The following is a 20,912-nucleotide window of genomic DNA, read 5'->3' on the forward strand; positions in this document are numbered from 1 at the left end:
TTTCTATAGTAGATGGGTCAGGACGTGACAGGGGGGTGTTTGTTTGACAGTCTGTGTTGTTATTTCTATGTTGTGGGTTCTAGGTTTTCTGTTTCTATGTCGGGTGTTGTTTGGGGTTGATCTCCAATTGGAGGCAGCTGTTTCTTGTTGCCTCTGATTGGAGATCGTATTTAGGTAGGGGGTTTTCTTATTGTATGCTGTGGGTTGTTAATTTTGTGAGTAGTGTATGCCTGCTCTGCGTCACGGCTTTCTTGTTTTGTATTTCAAGTTTATTGTATATTGCATTAGTTTCACGATTGAATAAAAGATGTGGAACTACGATCACGCTGAGTATTGGTCCGATCCTTCTGAAAGCCCTGACATCGTGCTTCATGGTTGGGATGGTATTCTTCAGCTTGCAAGCCTCCACCTTTTTCCTCCAAACATAACGATGGTCATTATGGCCAAACAGTTCTATTTTTGTTTCGTCAGATCAGAGGACATTTCTCCAAAAAGTACGATCTTTGTCCCCATGTGCAGTTGCAAACCGTAGTCTGGCATTTTTATGGCGGTTTTGGAGCAGTGGCTTCTTCCTTGCTGAGCGGCCTTTCAGGTTATGTCGATATAGGACTCGTTTTACTGTGGATATAGATACTTTTGTACCTGTTTCCTACAGCATCTTCACAAGGTCCTTTGCTGTTGTTTTTGGATTGATTTGCACTTTTCGCACCAAAGTACCTTCATCTCTAGGAGACAGAACGCGTCTCCTTCCTGAGCAGTATGACGGCTGCGTGGTCCCATAGTGTTTATACTTGCGTACTATTCTTTGTACAGATGAACATGGTACCTTCAGGCGTTTGAAAATTGCTCCCAAGGATGAACCAGACTTGTGGAGGTCTACAATTGTTTTTCTGTGGTCTTGGCTGATTTCTTTTGATTTCCCCATGATGTCAAGCAAAGAGGCACTGAGTTTAAAAGTAGGCCTTGAAATACATCCACAGGTACACCTCCAATAGGCTAATTGACATCATTTCAGTCAATCAGAAGCTTCTAAAGCCATGACATCATTTTCTGGAATTTTCCAAGCTGTTTAAAGGCACAGTCAACTTAGTGTATGTAAACTTCTGACCCACTGGAATTGTGATACAGTGAATTATAAGTACATAGCCCATCTATCTACCTCATCCCCATACTGTATTTATTTATTTATCTTGCTCCTTTGCACCCCAGTGTCTCTACTTGCACATTCATCTTCTGCACATCTACCATTCCAGTGTTTAATTGCTATATTGTAATTACTCCGCCACTATGGCCTATTTATTGCCTTAACTCCCTTATCTTACCTCATTTGCACTCACTGTATATAGACTTTTTGTTTTCTTTTTTTCTACTGTATTATTGACTGTATGTTTTGTTTATTCCATGTGTAACTCTGTGTTGTTGTATGTGTCGAATTGCTATGCTTTATCTTGGCCAGGTCACAGTTGCAAATGAGAACTTGTTCTCAACCTGGTTAAATAAAGGTTAAATAAATAAAACATAAGTGAAATGATCTGTCTGTAAACAATTGTTGGAAAAATGACTTGTGTCATGCACAAAGTAGATGTCCTAACCGACTTGCCAAAACTATAGTTTGTTCTCAAGAAATTTGTGGAGTGGTTGAAAATCAAGTTTTAATGACTCCAACCTAAGTGTATGTAAACTTCCGACTTCAACTGTATGTACTGTGTAAATAATGTAACAATATATTACTTTAGTTACTTCAGTTCGTGTTTCAATGTTGGCATGTGTCTAAAATGACCATGATCATTCAATAGGTTTCTTTTAGCTGACAAGGTTTCTGACTGGGATGATGGTTCAATTCAGTGAAAGAATTGTGCCATTGTAAATCAGAACTGGTTTCTCTCATAAACAAAGCTAAGTGTCAATAATATATTACTTGAAGAAGTTCCTATAACTTATGCTTACTTAAAAAGTAAAATGGGTATCTGAAAGAGCCTCAGGTTTTCAAAGATGAACTAAGCCTTAAGATGTTTTTGGTAAACCAGGCCCAGGATAATAGTTGAGATTTGATACTCTATGAGTTACCTCGACAATTATATTAATGCCCTAAGGCAGTATTGTTCTTTACCTGAGCCACTACCAATTGCTTTTGTGCAAGTAGTCAGCCTTCTGGAAAAAGTACTCTACATAAATATCATTTTCATATATGAAATCCAAAATATCAGAAAATATATATACGCATATATGTAATTGCATGCATATATTGTCCAATTTATTTAAAATATATACTTTTTCATAATACATTGTGCAATATATGCTATAATTGAATGTAGAATATATTTTTATATATTTAATATATTTTCTATAATAGAATATGTTCCTTGCATTTTCGATCGTCATATTTATATAATTCTTCCGAGGGAGGGTTTGAAAATAAATGCCAACAACTTGCATTCCTAAATAATCAGCAGATACATATTTTTTTGTAAACAATTTGAGAAACCATAACATATTTCTGAATGTTATTGCCATAACAAAGCACCTTGATTTTGATTTAACGTATAACAAAATTGAATTGAAGCTTATAGTGTCGATAAATCCTGTTGGATCAGCACAAATGAAGGAATATTTCAAAATCATCAGTCTAGGAAGGGAATAGTATGCTAATTATTTAAAGTATCAGCCTATACTGTGAGTATGTTAACATGCACAGTAATAATTCGATATTAAACTGATTATGGCAGTAGGCAGATTATGCCATAGTCATGTAAACACCTTTATTCTGCTTATCTTAATCGGCATAAGGTCAAAGTCGAAGTAAGCATACGTCGATTAAAACAATGGTTTTCTGGGAAATCTTTCAAATCATTAGGACATGTAAACACCTTAATCGGCGTTCCAGCAGTGTATTTGATCTGCGCATGCGCTAGCACCATCCGAATGAGCCTCCCTCTTTAGCGCGAGTGAAGTGAGTTTGGAATAAATGTATGTATGCATCTTAGACGTAGTTTTCACATAGAAACTTTATATGTCCGAACTCAGAATCAATATGCTTCCCAAAAATAACATGGTCGCTGTGGTAGAACGTTTATTTTGATTGACGATTTTCTGCATTTATCAGAGTGCCATCAGGCAGCCTGATTTCAGATGTGTCCATGTAAACAGGATTATTAGGGAAATCGTTCTTCTTGAAAATATGTAATTTTTTAAATCAAACTATTATATTATTCTGACTATCCACAATAATCATATTATTGTGTGCATGTAACCGTGCTCAATGTCATGTGTTTACAAGTGCAACGTGGGGAATTTACTGATAAATAGAATATCCTGATCCTGCCGACTACGCCAAATGTAACACTCGGGTTCATCCAGTCATGTACTGTCAAACAAAAGTCAAGAAATTGTGGCCATTTGACACAAGTTCTAACTTGTTCCTCAGTTGAGGTTTCTCACTTGAAGTCTAACAGAATACACTGTAACCTGGCTCCATAAAACCATAGTAGAATAACTTTGAGAGGTTCTTCTTAAGCAATTTTTTTTTGTCTTTCTTTCAACTCTTTAAGGTACATGACTAGGCATCCACAATATGTCATCTGTTTATGATGTAAAATACATATTCAGGAAAAGTATATAAGTTCTACACGCCAAAAAATAATCATAACATGAGCATTGCCATCCATGATTCAGACTCTCTAGGACTCAATGTACACATCCAGCTTAAGAAGCACCAAGATGGATGTTGAAAGGCGTATGGTTGTATTGCACCAACCTTAAAACATCAAGTATGATCAATTACAGTATCATTTCATATTTGTGGTAGCTGTCATTCCTCTGAAATTACTAATCTCTCTGCAAGTAGAAATACCACTTTCAGATTTGGTGAGTTTGTTAGCACCTGAAGTTGCAACTCTTAAAGGAAAACTCCACACAAAAACTATATTTTGATATTGTTTCATTAGTCCATTGTTGACAAAGTCCCAAAATGTTGACTATGTCAACAATGAAGTAATGAAACAAATACCAAAACATCGTTTTCTTTTGGGGGGGGGGTTTACCTTTAAGTGCCGTTATTGTACAGTATCAATAAGATACCCAATGAGGGAAATGTGTTAATATACCCAAATCAAAGTGCCTGCTTTACATAATTCAGAGAAATGTCAAACCAACAGTGAACCAAACAGTTGAACCAAAACATATGAGCAATTAGTCTCAAGTGCACAGCAGCACCTGTGTTCCTACATGTATGGGTGAAACCATTCCAAACACCCCTCTCCTTTTCTAACTATCACCAGATCACCCCCCATTGCCATGACACTCACAGTTCAGCCTTGATGAGCTCAGATATGTCTATATCGACATGATAATACATGTCAATCTATAAAAAAGCACCCTTCAATGACAGAAAAACACATTTTAAAAATAAAAACATTAGCAGCTCTGCATAGCCGTTATTCCACAAGAAGCTCCTCCATTGATCTTTCCGAAGGAGAATAGACAAGTGTCGAGACATTCTCCTCATCACAGCCATGTGGAATTCCAAGCACATGAAGAGAAAAAGATGCCAAGGCTACAAATAAAGCAAATGGCCATCAAAGGCAGTTACTTTCATAAACAATTGAGAACCCAATTACAAAAAAAGACCCCCTAAAAAGAAACAAAACTGAAGGAGGCAACCAGAAGAAGCCCTATAAAGGCCATCATAAGCCTCCTATTCATCGAATCAGGCCCATATGAATGAAAAAATACTATAGTATACTATGGCACAAAATCCTATCCTCCTCTCATTACAGTACACGTGATGTTTTTATTGATTAAGGAAGTTGTAGTATTTTTGGCATTACTATAGTACTTTTTAAATAGGATATGGAGCCCTCGGAACTATTCACAACGCTACAGTAAGTGTAATAGTAGAAGTGAAGATGGCATCAAATAAAGAGAAAAACAAACATTATTTAGGAAAATGGCAAAAGACAAAATTTTGCTCCAGTGCAAACTCCTTTCCCAGACGATGATACACCCAAAGTCCAACCTGAATAGTAACTGTGTTGTGTAGAGTGTGTGAGGTTGTATGCCTTGAGAGATGTAGAGTAGCCTACAGTGTAGTACCTGTTCTGTTCAAATGGAGCATAATCCCAATTTAATCCCTTCCCCTCGCCCTATTCGAAATAGATCTATGGGCTTTTGTGCTTACTTTATGACAGATCTTCCCCATTAGGGGAATTACTCACTATTCCTTTATGGGGTTAAGGGAGAATACAATTGAATGAATGTTTATACAAAATAACTAAACTGTACAATCACCTTCTAAATGATTCCAAGAGAATACTTGATGATGGATAGTGTATGTCCACAACATATCAAATATGTAAAGCATAACATGCTCCATTTCCCTAATAGCCATTATGAACACTTCAATTATGGTGTGTCAAAAGACCAGAGCCTATAGGGATATATTTTTGATCAGCATGATATCATTCTACAACTTACAGTAGACCTACATTGACCTAATCATATTTAGGTATATATTGTGACCAGTTTGATTTTTACATTTGGAGTTATTCAAATTGTGTCAAATTTCAACAAAACCCTGCTTAAATAAGTTATTAGATCATAAAAAACATACACGCCAATACAGTTGTGTTCAGCTAGCTGAGCCTCGTTGCCATGTCCTGTGCTCTGAGGTATATTTTGTAGGATGTGAGTGAGAACCCTGTGTGGATGGGAGAGTCTCTGGGAGGTGATAGAGGGCTAGCAGAGTGAGGCAGGTGAGGATACTCGGGTGAGCAAGGTGCTGTAAACTGAGACCTAACTAGGCTTCATGGGCCGTTTTTACAATGGGCTAAGACTGTACTGAAGTATAAAGATGAGATAGAAAATGAAAACCTCAGACGGGTCCTTTTCCAAATGGTTAGAACATTTGTTTCAAAGTAATCTATGTTGTAGCACACAGTATTGCTTCCCTCAAATTAAATGTTTTGCACTGGAGTAAAACTTTGGAAACATTGGATAGCCACTGTTTAACTTTCAATTTATTTTAAAAAAGGAACTTAAAACCATTGATTGATGCTGGGGAATGAGCAACGCTTTAGACTGAGAGCTCGTTTTCCAGGTGGGGTTTTGTGGCATTTTGGGGGAAGAATGTAACCTGACTCCCCCACAGTGTCAGAGGAGAGTGGCATGGTCTGGGTCCATGTTATCCATGCTGGCCAAAATGGCCTTCCGGTCCTCCCGGGGCGGGCGGCGGTACAGCAGAGCGGAGAAGCGGGCATACGGGTCCTGTCTGACTGGCCGTTTCTTCTTCTTGCGGAGGTAGAGAGCTTCTTCGGGCTGGAGTACCTGAGAGGTGTAGTCCTGCTGGGTCTGAAAGGTGGAGACACCTGGAGGATGGGGATAGCGACATGCAGGTCAGAGGTGAGCGAGCCCTAGGTCAGGATAAGAGGGCAGAGGTGGAGTGTAAGGGTCCTGAGTGCTATAAGACAGACATTGGGCCGGAAGGTGAGGCATGCAAAACACACAGGAAACCATGGGTCAGAAAACAGGGTGGTTGAATTAGAGAATGAGCACAGTTCCAATCCAAGGTAAATACTTTACACTGTACCACTCACCATACCATAACACCACATTATGGTTATTTGCACACAATACTCTAGGAGAGTAGGTACTTCCCAATCAGCAAAATGTAAACGTTACTCGGGTTACATCATCATAATGTCCCCATCCTCAATAATAATAAATTAACACATTTGGATGGCTACAGTAAGCTTTAGGTTTAGCAAATGCTAGCTAGCCAACAGTCCATAAAATGCATTTCAATGCCAGATGAATGACACTTTTGGTTTGAATGTTTCAATTTCATTAAAGGACTTTTACAATGTGGCACCTACATGTTTAGAACCAAAATAAGGTAGATACAATTTTTTTTATCTTACAATGGTTCAAATAAGTTAATGAGTTAGAAATGCAACATGAATAAGTGAGATGTTGAATTGTATGATTCAAAAGATAAATTGCATTAACTGATCATCTACAGTCATTTGATACCTGTGTAAGTATTATTAGAAATGATGTCATGACTATGGAGAAAGTTGGTGTAAAAGTTAGGTTTCTGGAGAACTGCAGAACTCATTGAGGGAACTACCTTGGTGTTACCACCACTACAGCTGGGTATCAGAGATGGAGAAAATATCACACCATGGTACCTTATCACACCATAGTGGCGTGCCGCTGAGGAGATAGCATTGTATGATGCATATATGTAATTTGATTGGCGCCTGTAAAAGAGAAAGTCCTTGTTAATCCTGTTGTGGTGAAGTCTCTAAAAATATATATGGCTACTGAAAACAAATCTGAGTCTGCCAGACACAATTTCTGTCAAAAGAGCGGTATGCCACAAAATGTGCATGTTAATCAATCATTGTCTAACGTCAGGACCATACAACCACAACGCCAGAGGACTCACCTGTTTTTCTTCTGGACTTGGAGTTGTTGTTGTTGACCACCATCATCTTCTTGGCCTTTTTAATACGTTGGTATCTCAATGCATCAAACCTCTCAGACCCCGCAGGGGCACTCGGCTCACCTCGACGATTTCTGAACAAAAAAGGAGGGAGAAGACACGTAACCCTGAGGAACATCTGTCTACTGGACCTCTCTGTCTGCATGAGAGGCCCTCAAAGTCCAAGGATCAAACCTTATGAATTCAGCTTCACATTACCTAACGTTTGGAGCAATGTGACACACCTGAGGTTTCTGACTGAAAAAAGCCAATAGTTTGGCCAAACGAAATCAAGAGGTATGTTTGTGTGACTTGAATCTAGGGTGTTCCTGTATTTTACACAATCTGTTCTATGATTTGTTAAATAATATCATAATCCTTGTAACAAAGTTGTGATGCGTCAATTTATCCCAAGGTGAGGTATACAAGATTATTACAGTGCTTAAACATTTAGAAAAAATATTTGCATATGTTATTTTCAGAGGGGAGTGACATTTTTTTTATTAAAAATAAACCATATGAACGGAATTTGATTTCAAGCTTAAGTGTAAATAGCAACACTTTTTTATGGTTTATTCTACAATTTCTATTCTGAAAATAACAGTTGCAAATCTGAAACAATATTGTCATTTGTAGAACATGAACGAGTATTCCTATCCAGATACCGAGGCACATTAAAACGGTAGCCCACAAATTCTGTCACCAACACACCAGTTTCTCACAAGGCACGGAAAACAAATAGCATTACAAAGGGGCTGTCCTCCAGCTGTGGCTGCAGAGAGAAATTGAAGGCTGTTAGAAGAGGGGGAAAATCACAGCTGAGCGACAAAGCATCATCAATATGTATTCATAGACATGGATACTGTCTACAATGGGCTTCACCATGCTGACAGGGAGAGATGGCGGGAGGGGAAAATGGCTACTTGGGAACAGTCACATAACGAAAAATAAGCCAAAACCAAAATGAAGCACTCGGACAACAAATGTAACAAGAGTTTATTCAGATATTTGTTTTTTGGGGGGGAACTGAATAGCAATATTTAGCGATGGCATGCATGGCAGTTTGCACATGGAACAGGACTTTAAAGGGGAATACTCTGAAAAGTGGTCCTGTATGGCTCAGTTGGTAGACCATGGCGCTTTCAACGCCTGGATTGTGGGACTGATTCCTGGGGCCACCCATACTTAAAATGTATGCACATATGACTGCAATTCGCTTTGGATAAAAGCGTCTGCTAAATGGTATATATTATATTATTATATAAAAGCACTTCATAAGACTGTGGAACTAAAACCAGGGGGTGCTTGGTCCCCCTCACACCCTGGGCTAATGCTACTTTCCCCACAATATCAAGAAAGTGTGTCAACAGTTGTGGAAGGACACTTGCTTCACATGGTAGTGAGAACTGTTCTGCAGTCCAAACTTACAAGTGTAATTAGGTTATTTGCGTGTTTTGTTTCATACTGACTGGAGTTAAGGGAGTTCAGTCTGCCAATCATATAAAATATTTCCTAAGAGCATGGGTCCAAAATATTTAATTGCTGTATTATACAAAAGCACCTTAAGTAAGAAAGGATAGTATGTCTACTGCTTGAGAGGAATGCTAAGAATGTAACAAGTCAAAGAGGACATAACAAAGTGCCCATTGCCACAACCCACAAGACTAGACGAGAGAGACAAGCTACTACAGCCTAGACAATCTATAATATAACCTTGGGTAGGCTTAGAAAAGGGCTATTACAATTGTAATTGTCTTTGTCAGATATATATATATTTCCTCTGATATCTACTGCTCATTCTTAATGAAGACACAAAAGAAGGCACAAAAAAGTAAGGATAAGTGCAGCTAAGCTGCCAAAGTAACACCATTATACATAATAATGCTTCTGTAGTCAACAGAACAGATAACATTTTTGTCAGGGCCTTGCTTGTGCAAGGACTTTCTTTCAGCTTTTTATGTGTACCTGTCAGCTGTCATGGTAGTTAACCAAAACAATCTTAATCGAAAAATAACTAGTGTTGTTAGCGTACATCTCAAGCATGCAGCTGTGTCAGTGATACAGTGCCTTCAGAAAGTGTTCACACCCCTTGACTTTTTCCACAGTTTTTTGTGTTACAGCCTGAATTTTAAATTGATTAAATTGAGATTTTTTTTGTCACTGGCCTATACACAATAGCCCATAATGTGAAAGTGGAATATTTTTTCTGAATTTTTACAAATCATTTAAAAATGAAAAGCTGAAATGTCTTGAGTGAATAAGTATTTAATCCCTTTGTTATGGGAAAGGGGGATACCTAGTGAGTTGTACAACTCAATGCTCTCAACTGAAATGTGTCTTCCGCATTTAACCCAACCCCTCTGAATCAGAGAGGTGCGGGGAACTACCTTAATCAACATGCACAGCGCACAGGGAACAGTGGGATAACTGCCTTGCTCAGGGGCAGAATGACAGATTTTTACCTTGAGGATTTGATCCAGCACCCTTTTGGTTACTGGCCTAATGCTCTAACCAACAGGCTACCTATGGCAAGCCTACATAGTAAAAATGTACTTAACAAGTCAAATAATGAGTTGCATGGACTCACTCTGTGTGCAATAAAAGTGTTTACGTTACTTTTGAATGACTACCTCATCTTTGTACCCCACACATACAATAATCGGTAAGGTCCCTCAGTCGAGCAGTGAATTTCAAACATAGAGTCAACCACAAAGACCAGGGAGGTTTTCCAATGGCTCACAAAGAAGGGCACCTGTTGGTAGATGGGTAAAAATTAAAAAAGCAGACATTGAATATCCCTTTGAGCATGGTGAAGTTATTAATTACACTTTGGACGGTGTGTCAATACACCCAGTCACTACAAAGATACAGGTGTCCTTCCTAACTTATTTGCCGGAAAGGAAGGAAACCGCTCAGGGATTTCACCATATTTTCAAGCATAGTGGTGGCTGCATTATGTTATGGGTATGCTTGTAATCGTTAAGGACTGTGGAGTTTTTTTCTGGATAAAAAAAAGGAATGGAGCTAAGCAAACAGGCAAAATCCTAGAGGAAAACATGGTTCAGTCTGCTTTCCACCAGACACAGGGAGATTAATTCACCTTTCAGCACAAGGCCAAATCTATACTGGAGTTGCTTACCAAGAAGACAGTGAATGTTCCTGAGGGGCCAAGTTACAGATTTGACTTAAATCTACATGAAAAGACCTGAAAATGGTTGTCAAGCAATGAGAGCTTGAAGAATTTTTAAAATAATAATGGGCAAATGTTGCACAATCAGGTGTGGAAAGCTCTTAGAGACCTACCCAGAAAGACTCTGTAATCGCTGCCAAAGGTGTTTGTACAAAGTATTGACTCAGGGGTGTGAATACTTATGTAAAAATTATATTTCTGTATTTCATTTTCAATAAATTTGCAAAGATACAGTACTAGTCAAAAGTTTGGACACACCTACAAACTTCAAGGTCTTTCTTTATTTTCACTATTTTCTACATTGTAGAATAGTGAAGGCATCAAAACGATGAAATAACACATAGGGAATCATGTAGTAACCAAAAAAGTGTTAAACAAATCAAAATATATTTTATATTTGAGATTCTTCAAAGTAGCCACCCTTTGCCTTGATGACAGCTTTGCACACTCTTGTCATTTTCTCAACCAGCTTCATGAGGTAGTCACCTGGAATGCGTTAAATTAAACAGGTGTACCTTGTTCAAAGTTAATTTGTAGAATTTCTCTCTCTTCTTAATGCGTTTGAGCCAATCAGTTGTGTTGTGACAAGGTAGGTGTGGTTTGGTAGCCCTATTTGGTAAAAGACCAAGTCCACAATAAGGCAAGAACAGCTCAAATAAGCAAAGAGAAATGACAGTCCATCATTACATTAAGACATGAAGGTCAGTAAATGCGGAAAATGTGAACAACTTTGAACATTTCTTCAAGTGCAGTCGCAAAAACCATCAAGCGCTATCATGAAACTGGCTCTCATGAGGACCGCTACAGGAAAGGAAAACCCAGAGTTACCTCTGCTACAGAAGATAAGTTCATTGGAGTTTACTGCACCTCAGATTGCTGCCCAAATAAATGTTTCACAGAGTTCAAGTATCAGACACATCTCAAAATCAACTGTTCAGAGGATACTGTGTCAATCAAGCCTTCGTGGTCGAATTGCTGCAAAGAAACCACTACTGAAGGACACCAATAATAATAAGAGACTTGCTTGGGCCAAGAAACACGAGCAATGGACATTAGACTGGTGGAAATCTGTCCTTTGGTCTGATGAGGCCAAATTTGAGATTTCTGGTTCCAACTGCCGTGTCTTTGTGAGTAGGTGAACAGATGATTTCCGCATGTGTGGTTCCCACCGTGAAGCATGGAGGAGGAGGTGTGATGGTGCTTTGCTGGTGACACTGTCAGTGATTTATTTAGAATTCAAGAGACACTTAACCAGCATGGCTACCATATCATTCTGCAGTGATACGCCATCCCATCTGGTTTGCCCTTAGTGGGACTATAATATGTTTTTCAATAGTACAATGTCCCAAAACACACCCCCAGGCTGTGTAAGGGCTATTTGACCAAGAATGAGAGTGATGGAGTGCTGCATCAGATTACCTGGCCTCCACAATCACCCGACCTCAACCCAATTGAGATGGTTTGGGATGAGTCGGACAGCAGAGTGGCGGAATGCAGCCTACAAGTGCTCAGCTTATGTGGGAACTCCTTCAAGACTGTTGGAAAAGCATTCCTCATGAAGCTGGTTGAGAGAATGCCAAGAGTGTGCACAGCTGTCACAAAGGCAAAGGGTGGCTACTTTTAAGAATCAAAAATCAAAAATATATTTTGATTTGTTTAACACTTTTTTGGTTACTACATGATTCCATATGTGTTATTTCATAGTTTATTCTACAATGTAGAAAATAGTAAAAAATAGTAAAAATAGTAAATAGTAAAAATAAAGAAAATCCACGGAATGAGTAGGTTTGTCCAAACGTTTGACTTGTACTGTATGAAAAAACATGTTTTCAATTTGTCATTATGGGGTTTTGTGTGTAGATCAGTGTTTCTTAAAGTATGGGTTTCGACGGGACCTGTTAATGGTGGGTCGCGACGTAAATGTATAATTATTTTATTAATTACTGGAATTGATTTGGCCAAGCGCAACTGCAGCTCTCGGTTCATTGCGCTCTCTGTTTAGCAGCGGTCTCTGCTCAGTTTGGCAGTTGCTTGAGTGGGAGAGGTAGAGGGAGATGCCCGTGTGCTTCGCGGTTTACAGGATCTTTTTCGTGCAGTTTTCTTGAAAATCACTCCACGACCCACACGCTGCAGCGCTGTCGTTCAAGCCACTGACTTGTTATTCCCACTCGCCATCACTCACCGCTGTAATGAAATGGACTCATGCTAGCCACAAGTTCTGACTGAGCTCAATCGTAATGAAACGCAAATACAGTGATGACTTTTTGTCTCTTTCATACAAACTTTGAGAAATAACGAGGAGCGCATTTTTTTTAGGCATAAGGGCAAAGAAATGTACCGATATTTACGTGGGGAAGTGCTTTGTAATGAGTCTCAAAACGAACAAATTAATAAAACGACACGTCCTGACCAAACATCCGGGCACAACATGACGGTAAACGCAGGGAGTTATTTCAGAACAGGGCAGAATGCTTCAGGAAACTGCTTCGAATGTGGAAAAGTAAGTCAACTAGCAAGGCTTTGTTGTCATTTTATAACAGGTGATGATAGTAGTAGTAGATGTGAGTTTATCTTTCAAACAATCCCCTGGCCTTGTAACGTTACACAGCTAATAGCTAACGTTACCCAAAGCAAGGTAACTAGCTCGTGATAGTGCAACCCTAAGAAACAGTACAGATGAAGATGAAAAATGATCAGGCCTACTGTACAGTTTACTGTATAAATTATTGTTGAAAACAAGTCTAGCTTGGAACTGTTGCTGTTAAAATACAAGTAATATTTTTTTTTTATTCTGAACTGGAATAAACCGATTGAAGCGAGATGCTTTTTGAGGCAAACACTCACACAGTTCAGGGTAGCTCATCTGCAGCAGGAAGCGGTCTCCTGCCTGACTGAGAAAGCAGTATATATTCTGATCCAGTTTGGCACCACATACCTATGCAAGTCAGGGTTCTCAAGTACAGAAACAGTGTCAATGCTGACCATGACCTCAGTGTTGCACTGTCAAAACTGAGCGCACCTCTTATTAGGTGTGTGTGTGTGTGTGTGTGTGTGCTTTCTGGTCTACATCTGTGTGATGTGATCAATCAGTTTATTCCAGGTCAGAATAAAACATATTAATTTTAACAGCAACAGTTCCAACCTAGACTTTCTATCAACAATAATTTATACATGAAGATGTACAGTAGGCCGGATTTTTTAAATCTGTACTCAGGGGCGAAAATCTGATATCAACTTTGGAGGGGACAATTACATTAAATTTTCTCAAGAGCAATTCCTGAGGGGGACACCAAAAGTAGTGGTGTAACACATAGCCGACATTGTAATATGGTAAATGTATATTGAGGAACCAAAGAAATAAGGTGTTTGCCGTACTCCTAACTACCGGTACCCAAAACTACACAACTAATCACAACAGCAATACCATTACCTTTAACAAATCTTAGTTCAGTCACCAGTTTAAGTTGAGAGTGGGGGTATCCATGGCATTTTCCAATTATGTTCCTATTTTACAAGTCAAAAAATTGAGAACCTTTCATAATGTTGCCAAACAAAGACTCAACAAACTTACCTGAGACTCCCTGTCTCTGCCAGTCTGTCCCTGCATATCTGTCCCCAACTCTGCTGTCTGTGTGCCATCTGTTGCCTGCTCTGCCTAATGACATCATTGTGAAACATTTCCATTAGAATTTCATTTCTTTCTTATGAACATTTTATCAACTAGTCTTTGAGATATTAGGCTACTAGGGTTCTTACTATGCGTTTTGGTGTATTGAAAAATACTCTGATGTCCGTCTTTTATTTTTCTGCCATTTTTCTACCTGGATGGCTGGCTGGCTACACACACAGTGTGTAGGTTATTTACAGTAGAAGATGGGCTTCTATCATCTTATCTTTTATCATTCTATTTGGGCTTCGATCTAAAAGGTAGCTAGCAAATGTGAAACGGATTAAAATGACAAGAGTTGACAGCTGTATGAGTTCACCATTTACACAACATATGCTGCAACCTTTTGTAATTTTAATAGTTTGTTTCATATTGGCTGGCTTCCAACAATAGCTGAATTTGCAAAGCTAGCGAGCACCAATTGAGTTTCAGTGGTGTTTGCTATAATCTTTGCTACCCGGGTTAAATAAAGGTGAAATAAAATAAATAAATAAAAGTTCACTTGCGACAATTTAGCTTTTGCAACGAGACCATTAAATATATTTAAGACAATGGTAGAAGAGAGTGTAGTTCTGTTCAGTTTGGATTTCAGTTTATCGCTAACCTTATCACAGGGACTTTGAAGCACTAACTTACATCATCTGCATGCTGATTCCATCTTTGACGACGCCACATAAATGGAATAGGTACTAGCTAGCTTAATAGTTAATATTTGCACGCTAGCTCTGCATATTCAGCTAGTGTGTGTGCGCGATTGACTGGATTAACCTCACGTCAGTTACGTGCATTGAGTGCCTTTCAGACAGTAGATACGACCTCTCTGTTACCTAGCAAACTAAGGAACTGGCAGTGGATCAAACCATTGTGAGGCAAAGGGTGGGGGGGTTGCAATCTTTTGAAACTTAAAAACGCGCTATTAAGTGTCTATAATCAGCACAATTGCTTTCATTGCGTATTATTAATATTATTTAAATTACATAGTTATGTTTCAGTGATATATTGGGGGGGACAAATCATATTTTTCCCAGGATTCGGGGGTCGTGTCCCCCCCGTCCCCCCCGGGATTTCCGCCCCTGTCTGTACTGTTACTTAGGGTTGCACTATCAAAAAGCCTGTGTGTGTGTGTGTTCTGTTATACATCTGTGTGTTGTGATCAATCCGTGTATTCCAGTTCAGATTGAAATTATTTATTGTATTTTAACAGCAACAGTTCCAACCTAGACAGGTATGTAGGAGTGTATTTAATGGGGGAAAATAAACATGAAAATATATTTATGGGTATTTCATTGTTATTTGTTTTTGTCTATATTGCATTTTTTTAGGCATAAGGGCAAAGAAATGTACTGATATTTACGTATACTTGCATATTTTACTAAGCTTGGGTCCCAGGAAAACACAGAATTTCTAATTTGGGTCCCAGGCGGGAGATCCCCTGGTGTAGATGGTTGAGGAAAAACATCCATTTTGATTTCAGGCTGTAACACAATAAAATGTGGAATAAGTCAAGGGGTATGAATACTTTCTGAAGGCTTTGTATGTGTCTAACCTCCAAATCAATTATCATAAAGGGTGACATATGCATATTTATGTCAGAATGCATACATTATTGCAGACTGTAGGACTCAAAATGCATAGTACTTTGAAAAAAGGAAAAAAAGGAAATGAACTGCAAGTTGATTGGAGTAACAAACTAAACAAAGCAAGACCGGAAGACTCGTATTCCCCTTTAAAGGACGAGGTGATTCAAAGCCCCACCTGCTGCCCCCCCCCTTTCAGACATGGATCCAACCCTTACCTATTGTGGTGTAGAGGACCTGGTCACAACAACGCTGCCCAGATAGCTGAGATCAATCAAAAACAAAGCAGGTAAGACTCCAGGAGCTATCAAGAACGACCAACTGCCCCTAATCAATAATGATGGAGACATTGCAACACATGAAAGCGGACAGATCCCTGCAACACGCTTCGCCCAACAAGCCTCCCTGGCAGTCAGACCTGGGATGTCCTGGGGGAAAATGGAGGGGTGGGTGAGGGATGGGGTTGGGGTGGAAGGTTCAGGGAAGAGGCAGTTCATGCAGTCAGGTTACAAAGGATGAGGATGGACCCCCCTGTGCCTGCTGAGATGGACTCTCATAAAAGTACCCTCTGCATGATAAATACGGAGTCCTAAAAGACCTAAGAGTTAGACACAGCAATGGTGTTTGTTTTGTCTGAGAGTCAATTCGGTTGCACTTATGGGATTCCTCCTGTTGGGTGAAAGCAGGGTAAAGCATGACACACATGGAAAACCAGGGATCCTGTGGTGATGTCCCTCTGATTCCAGGCTTTTAGGGGCTTGTATCAAACAAACTGCACAATGCATTTGAAATGGTGTAGATAATAATGGCATTTTCTCCAAAGACTTACTGTAGCCCTGAAAGGTCTGTAAAGGTAATCTGTGAAGCAAATAATTTCTCTTGTTGGGTCACAAAGGAGTTGATCCACAAAGTCCGAATTTAGAGGAAAATTAACAATCGGGATTTGTCAAAAGACAAGTTTGGTACAGTGCTTCACAGATTCAATGGATGGATGTTTGAAAGTTGATGTCTGACATGAAAAGCAGCATTGATCGAGTTGAAAACGGCAGAACTCCCAAGCCCATAAAATAAATATATACAGCAAAATTACATTGCAAGGAATAATGTAAGAGTCCCTAGTCAATTTATCATAAAAATTCTATCCTTTGATTAAGTCATTTGTCAAGAAAAAAATCTATTGATATTTCACTCTAAAACCTGACATTGGTATGTAGTCCAACCCAAATTTTCCTGACAAGTGCATTTAGCTTTTAAAAGTAGAACCAAAATTGTTTTCAATGTAACTGCGTTCAGAACTCAAGGCGCAACCTAACAAGTTAACCTGTTGGGGCTAGGGGGCAGTATTTTCACGGCTGGATAAAAAAACGTACCGGATTTAATCTGGTTACTAATCCTACCCAGTAACTAGAATATGCATATACTTATTATATATGGATAGAAAACACCCTAAAGTTTCTAAAACTGTTTGAATGGTGTCTGTGAGTATAACAGAACTCATTTGGCAGGCAAAACCCTGAGACATTTTCTGACAGGAAGTGGATACCTGATGTGTTGAATTACCTTTAAGCCTATGCCATTGAAACACACAGGGGCTGATTAATGTTTTGGCACTTCCTATTGCTTCCACTAGATGTCACCAGCCTTTACAAAGTGTTTTGAATCTTCTACTATGAGATCTGACCGAACAAGAGCCTTGGAACGGTGATGGCCGATTAGACTCTGGCGCGCGAGGTCATGTTGGGTACCCTCGTTCCAAAACGTTTTAAAAGAGAATGCATTCGTCCACCTTGAATATTATTCATGTTCTGGTTAAAAAAGGCCCTAATGATTTATGCTATACAACGTTTGACATGTTTGAACGAACGTAAATATATTTTTTCCCCTCGTTCATGACGAGAAGTCCGGCTGGCTTAGATCATGTGCTAACAACACGGATCTTTTTGGATATAAATGATGAGCTTTTTTGAACAAAACTACATTCGTTATGGACCTGGGATACCGGGAAGTGACATCTGATGAAGAGAATCAAAGGTAATGGATTATTTACATAGTATTTTCGATTTTAGATCTCTCCAACATGGCCGTTTGTCTGTATAGCAAAGCATATTTTTCTGGGCGCAGTGCTCAGATTATTGCAAAGTGTGATTTCCCAGTAAGGTTATTTTTAAATCTGGCAAGTTGATTGCGTTCAAGAGATGTAAATCTATAATTCTTTAAATGACAATATAATATTTTACCAATGTTTTCTAATTTTAATTATTTAATTTGTGGTGCTGACTTGACTGCCGGTTATTGGAGGGAAACGATTTCCTCAACATCAATGCCATAGTAAAACGCTGTTTTTGGATATAAATATGAACTTGATAGAACTAAAAATGCATGCATTGTCTAACATAATGTCCTAGGAGTGTCATCTGATGGAGATTGTAAAAGGTTAGTGCATCATTTTAGCTGGTTTTATGGTTTTGGTGACCCTGTCTTTGAATTGACAAAACATTACACACAGCTATTGTCAATGTACTCTCCTAACATAATCTAACTTTATGCTTTCGCCGTAAAACCTTTTTGAAATCGGACAATGTGGTTAGATTAAGGAGATGTTTATCTTTCAAAGGGTGTAAGATAGTTGTATGTTTGAAAAATTTGAATTTTGACATTTATTTGGTTTCAAATTTGCCGCTCTTGAAATGCACCTGCTGTTGATAGGGTGCACCACGGGTGGCACGCTAGCGTCCCACATAGCCCCAAGAAGTTAAAGCAATTGGTAATGGGGCAGATAACAAGTAAATCCCTCCCTGAAGGCCTAGTGCACCTACCCTGAAGCTGACAACTGGGGTGGAGAGGGCTCGGACGGAAGGACCTCCTCCTCAGTTCTCCTCTGGGATGGTATCTGCCCAATGGGATCACTTGGGATCTGCCCAAACATGTTGCTGCTTTCCATGGGAGGTGATGGGGACTGGGACGGGTAGCTTGTGGCGGAGGTGGCAAAGGCCATGTGGGAGCGGAAGCTGGGACTTGCCCTCTTGCTAACCTGACCATGGGCGGGAGAGGAAGAGGGAGACGACCTCCTAGAGAAGCTGGCTGAAGAGGGGGGAAGCAGGGTGATCTCGGACATCTCTGGAGGTATGGAGGGCTGGACGAAGCTGGGACGGGGACGCGGTCGCACTAGAATCTCTGGGGAGCCCTCATGGGAACTAAGTGGACTCTGGGTGAGGGGCGAGAGGCGGGAAGGTTGGATGACCATCATGCTAGGCTCCATCCTACGAGCCTGCCTGGGGCTGAGCCGGGGGGTGGGCTCGAACCACCGGGTGTCCAGGCTACTGAATGTGCTAGGGCTGCCCATGAGGGCTGTTGGGTCGAGGTAAGGCAAAACCGGCACACCCATACCGTGGCTTTTGTGTCTTAGCTTCCCTAGACTCTGTGCCTCTTGCATAGCTAAACGCTTGACTGGAAGGCCCTGAGGCTTGACCTTGCTGGGAGACTTGCCTGGACAGCTCTTTGGGGCCTCCAGCTGCAGAACACCGGGGTAGGAGGGCACCTGGAGAGAGGATGGCTGGAGAGCACCAGGGGGAAGAACATGGGGAGGAGGAAAGAAAGGTTCCCGGTGGAGATGCAAAGGGTGGTGGGGTGGGAAAATGAAGTGGGGCCTTTCCAGACTTGCAAAGGGGAAATCGGGTCTGTGCCAGATCTCCGGGGAGCGAGAGGAAGAGGTAAGCGTCAGGGGAAGGGGGAAGCTTGAGACGTCATAGTGATGAATATCTCCTTCCCCCATCTCCTCAGGGATGCGGGGGTGACCAAAGGGCCCTTCGGTGTGGTAAGGTGGTGATGACATGACAGAGCTCAGGGGGCTGGTGTCTACCATGTAGAAAGGGGGTGGAGGGTCGGGTTCCCCAGGGCTGCCAAGGTACCCGTAGAAGTGACCATGGCTGTGGGGGAGGGCTCTGTGGTGCAGGGAGCCTTGGATCTGCCCCGTGGCCTCGAGCCGACTGCTCTCCATGATGGTCATACCTTCCATGGGCCTCTGAAAGCGGGGGCTGTAGGCTGGTGGCTGCAGGTAAGAGTCCTGGCTGGAGATGGGGGAGATTTGGTGAGGTCGAAGGGTTGCCATGACGGGGGGCATGGGCCCGGGATCATCGTTCTCCTCATCCGACTGGCGGAATTCAGGATAGCGGTCTGACTCTTCGACGAAGGGGAAGCCCTCAATTCGCCGGGGCTTGACGGAAATCATCTCCATGTCGCTGGGGTCCATGACGAAGCGTCCGTCAGGGCCTCGGCTGATCAGCTCGATGGGCGTGGTTGCCTCCATTTCATACTTGGAGACGCTGTACTTTTTGCTCGTTATTGCTCGCTTGGTTTTCTTGTACAGGGAGAGTTCTTCCTTCTTCGCAGGACTCGAGGGGATCTTCTTCATGCTCATGCCATGCCCGTCCTCAGAACACTCTGATGGTTGTCCCATGGAACGCATACTCTCCGGACTCACCTTACCAGAGGAGGACCTGAGAAACAATGGAAAGACAGAAGGCCAGTCAATGCCTGCTCACCTACCTCCTTTAACATGACTCAGCAAACACCCAAACTAAGCACCTCTGTCGATGCCTTTACTGCCAGGCAACATTTTAACTGGAAATTACAATGAAATAAATAAAATAAAGTCTCCAATTAGAGATGACACATTTTTCCATAAAAAAGGCTTTTTTTTAAAGAGCCAAGCTCTGACTATAAGTGTTTCATATTTAGGTAACAAAATAAATATTGTCATAATTGTTTATCTGAACTGGAAAGTCAGATTATGTGCTGTTATAAGTTTAGTTTGAGCCTGAAGTTTAAATGGGGATTTCAGATACTGCTACGATGCACCAATGATTTGATCTGACAAGGCAGGGATTGAATGTTTATCATTTGGTGATGAGTAGAGGATGGAGATGGAGGGACAGCAGTAACTTTAGAGTTTTGGACTGCTCTCCTACGCAACATAAATAAATTGTTGAGTCATAGGTA

General features: G+C 40.5%; 1 protein-coding gene across 4 annotated transcripts in view; it reads right to left on the reverse strand.

Annotated features, from left to right (window-relative positions):
* Nucleotides 1-2,364: 2,364 nt before the first annotated feature.
* Nucleotides 2,365-20,912, reverse strand: part of LOC106603676 (protein turtle homolog B) — a 189,031-nt gene continuing 170,483 nt past the window's right edge. For all 4 annotated transcript variants that reach the window (XM_014197638.2, XM_014197640.2, XM_014197639.2 and 1 more), the window contains 3 exons: nucleotides 18,731-20,410; nucleotides 7,445-7,575; nucleotides 2,365-6,362 (listed from right to left, as the gene is read on the reverse strand). In XM_014197638.2, the coding sequence (XP_014053113.1) occupies nucleotides 6,148-6,362; nucleotides 7,445-7,575; nucleotides 18,731-20,410 (2,026 nt within the window). In that variant the 3' untranslated portion in view covers nucleotides 2,365-6,147. The remainder of the gene's footprint in view (nucleotides 6,363-7,444; nucleotides 7,576-18,730; nucleotides 20,411-20,912) is intronic.

Source organism: Salmo salar, chromosome ssa04 (genome assembly GCF_905237065.1).
Source record: "Salmo salar chromosome ssa04, Ssal_v3.1, whole genome shotgun sequence".
Taxonomy (NCBI): Eukaryota; Metazoa; Chordata; class Actinopteri; order Salmoniformes; family Salmonidae; genus Salmo; species Salmo salar.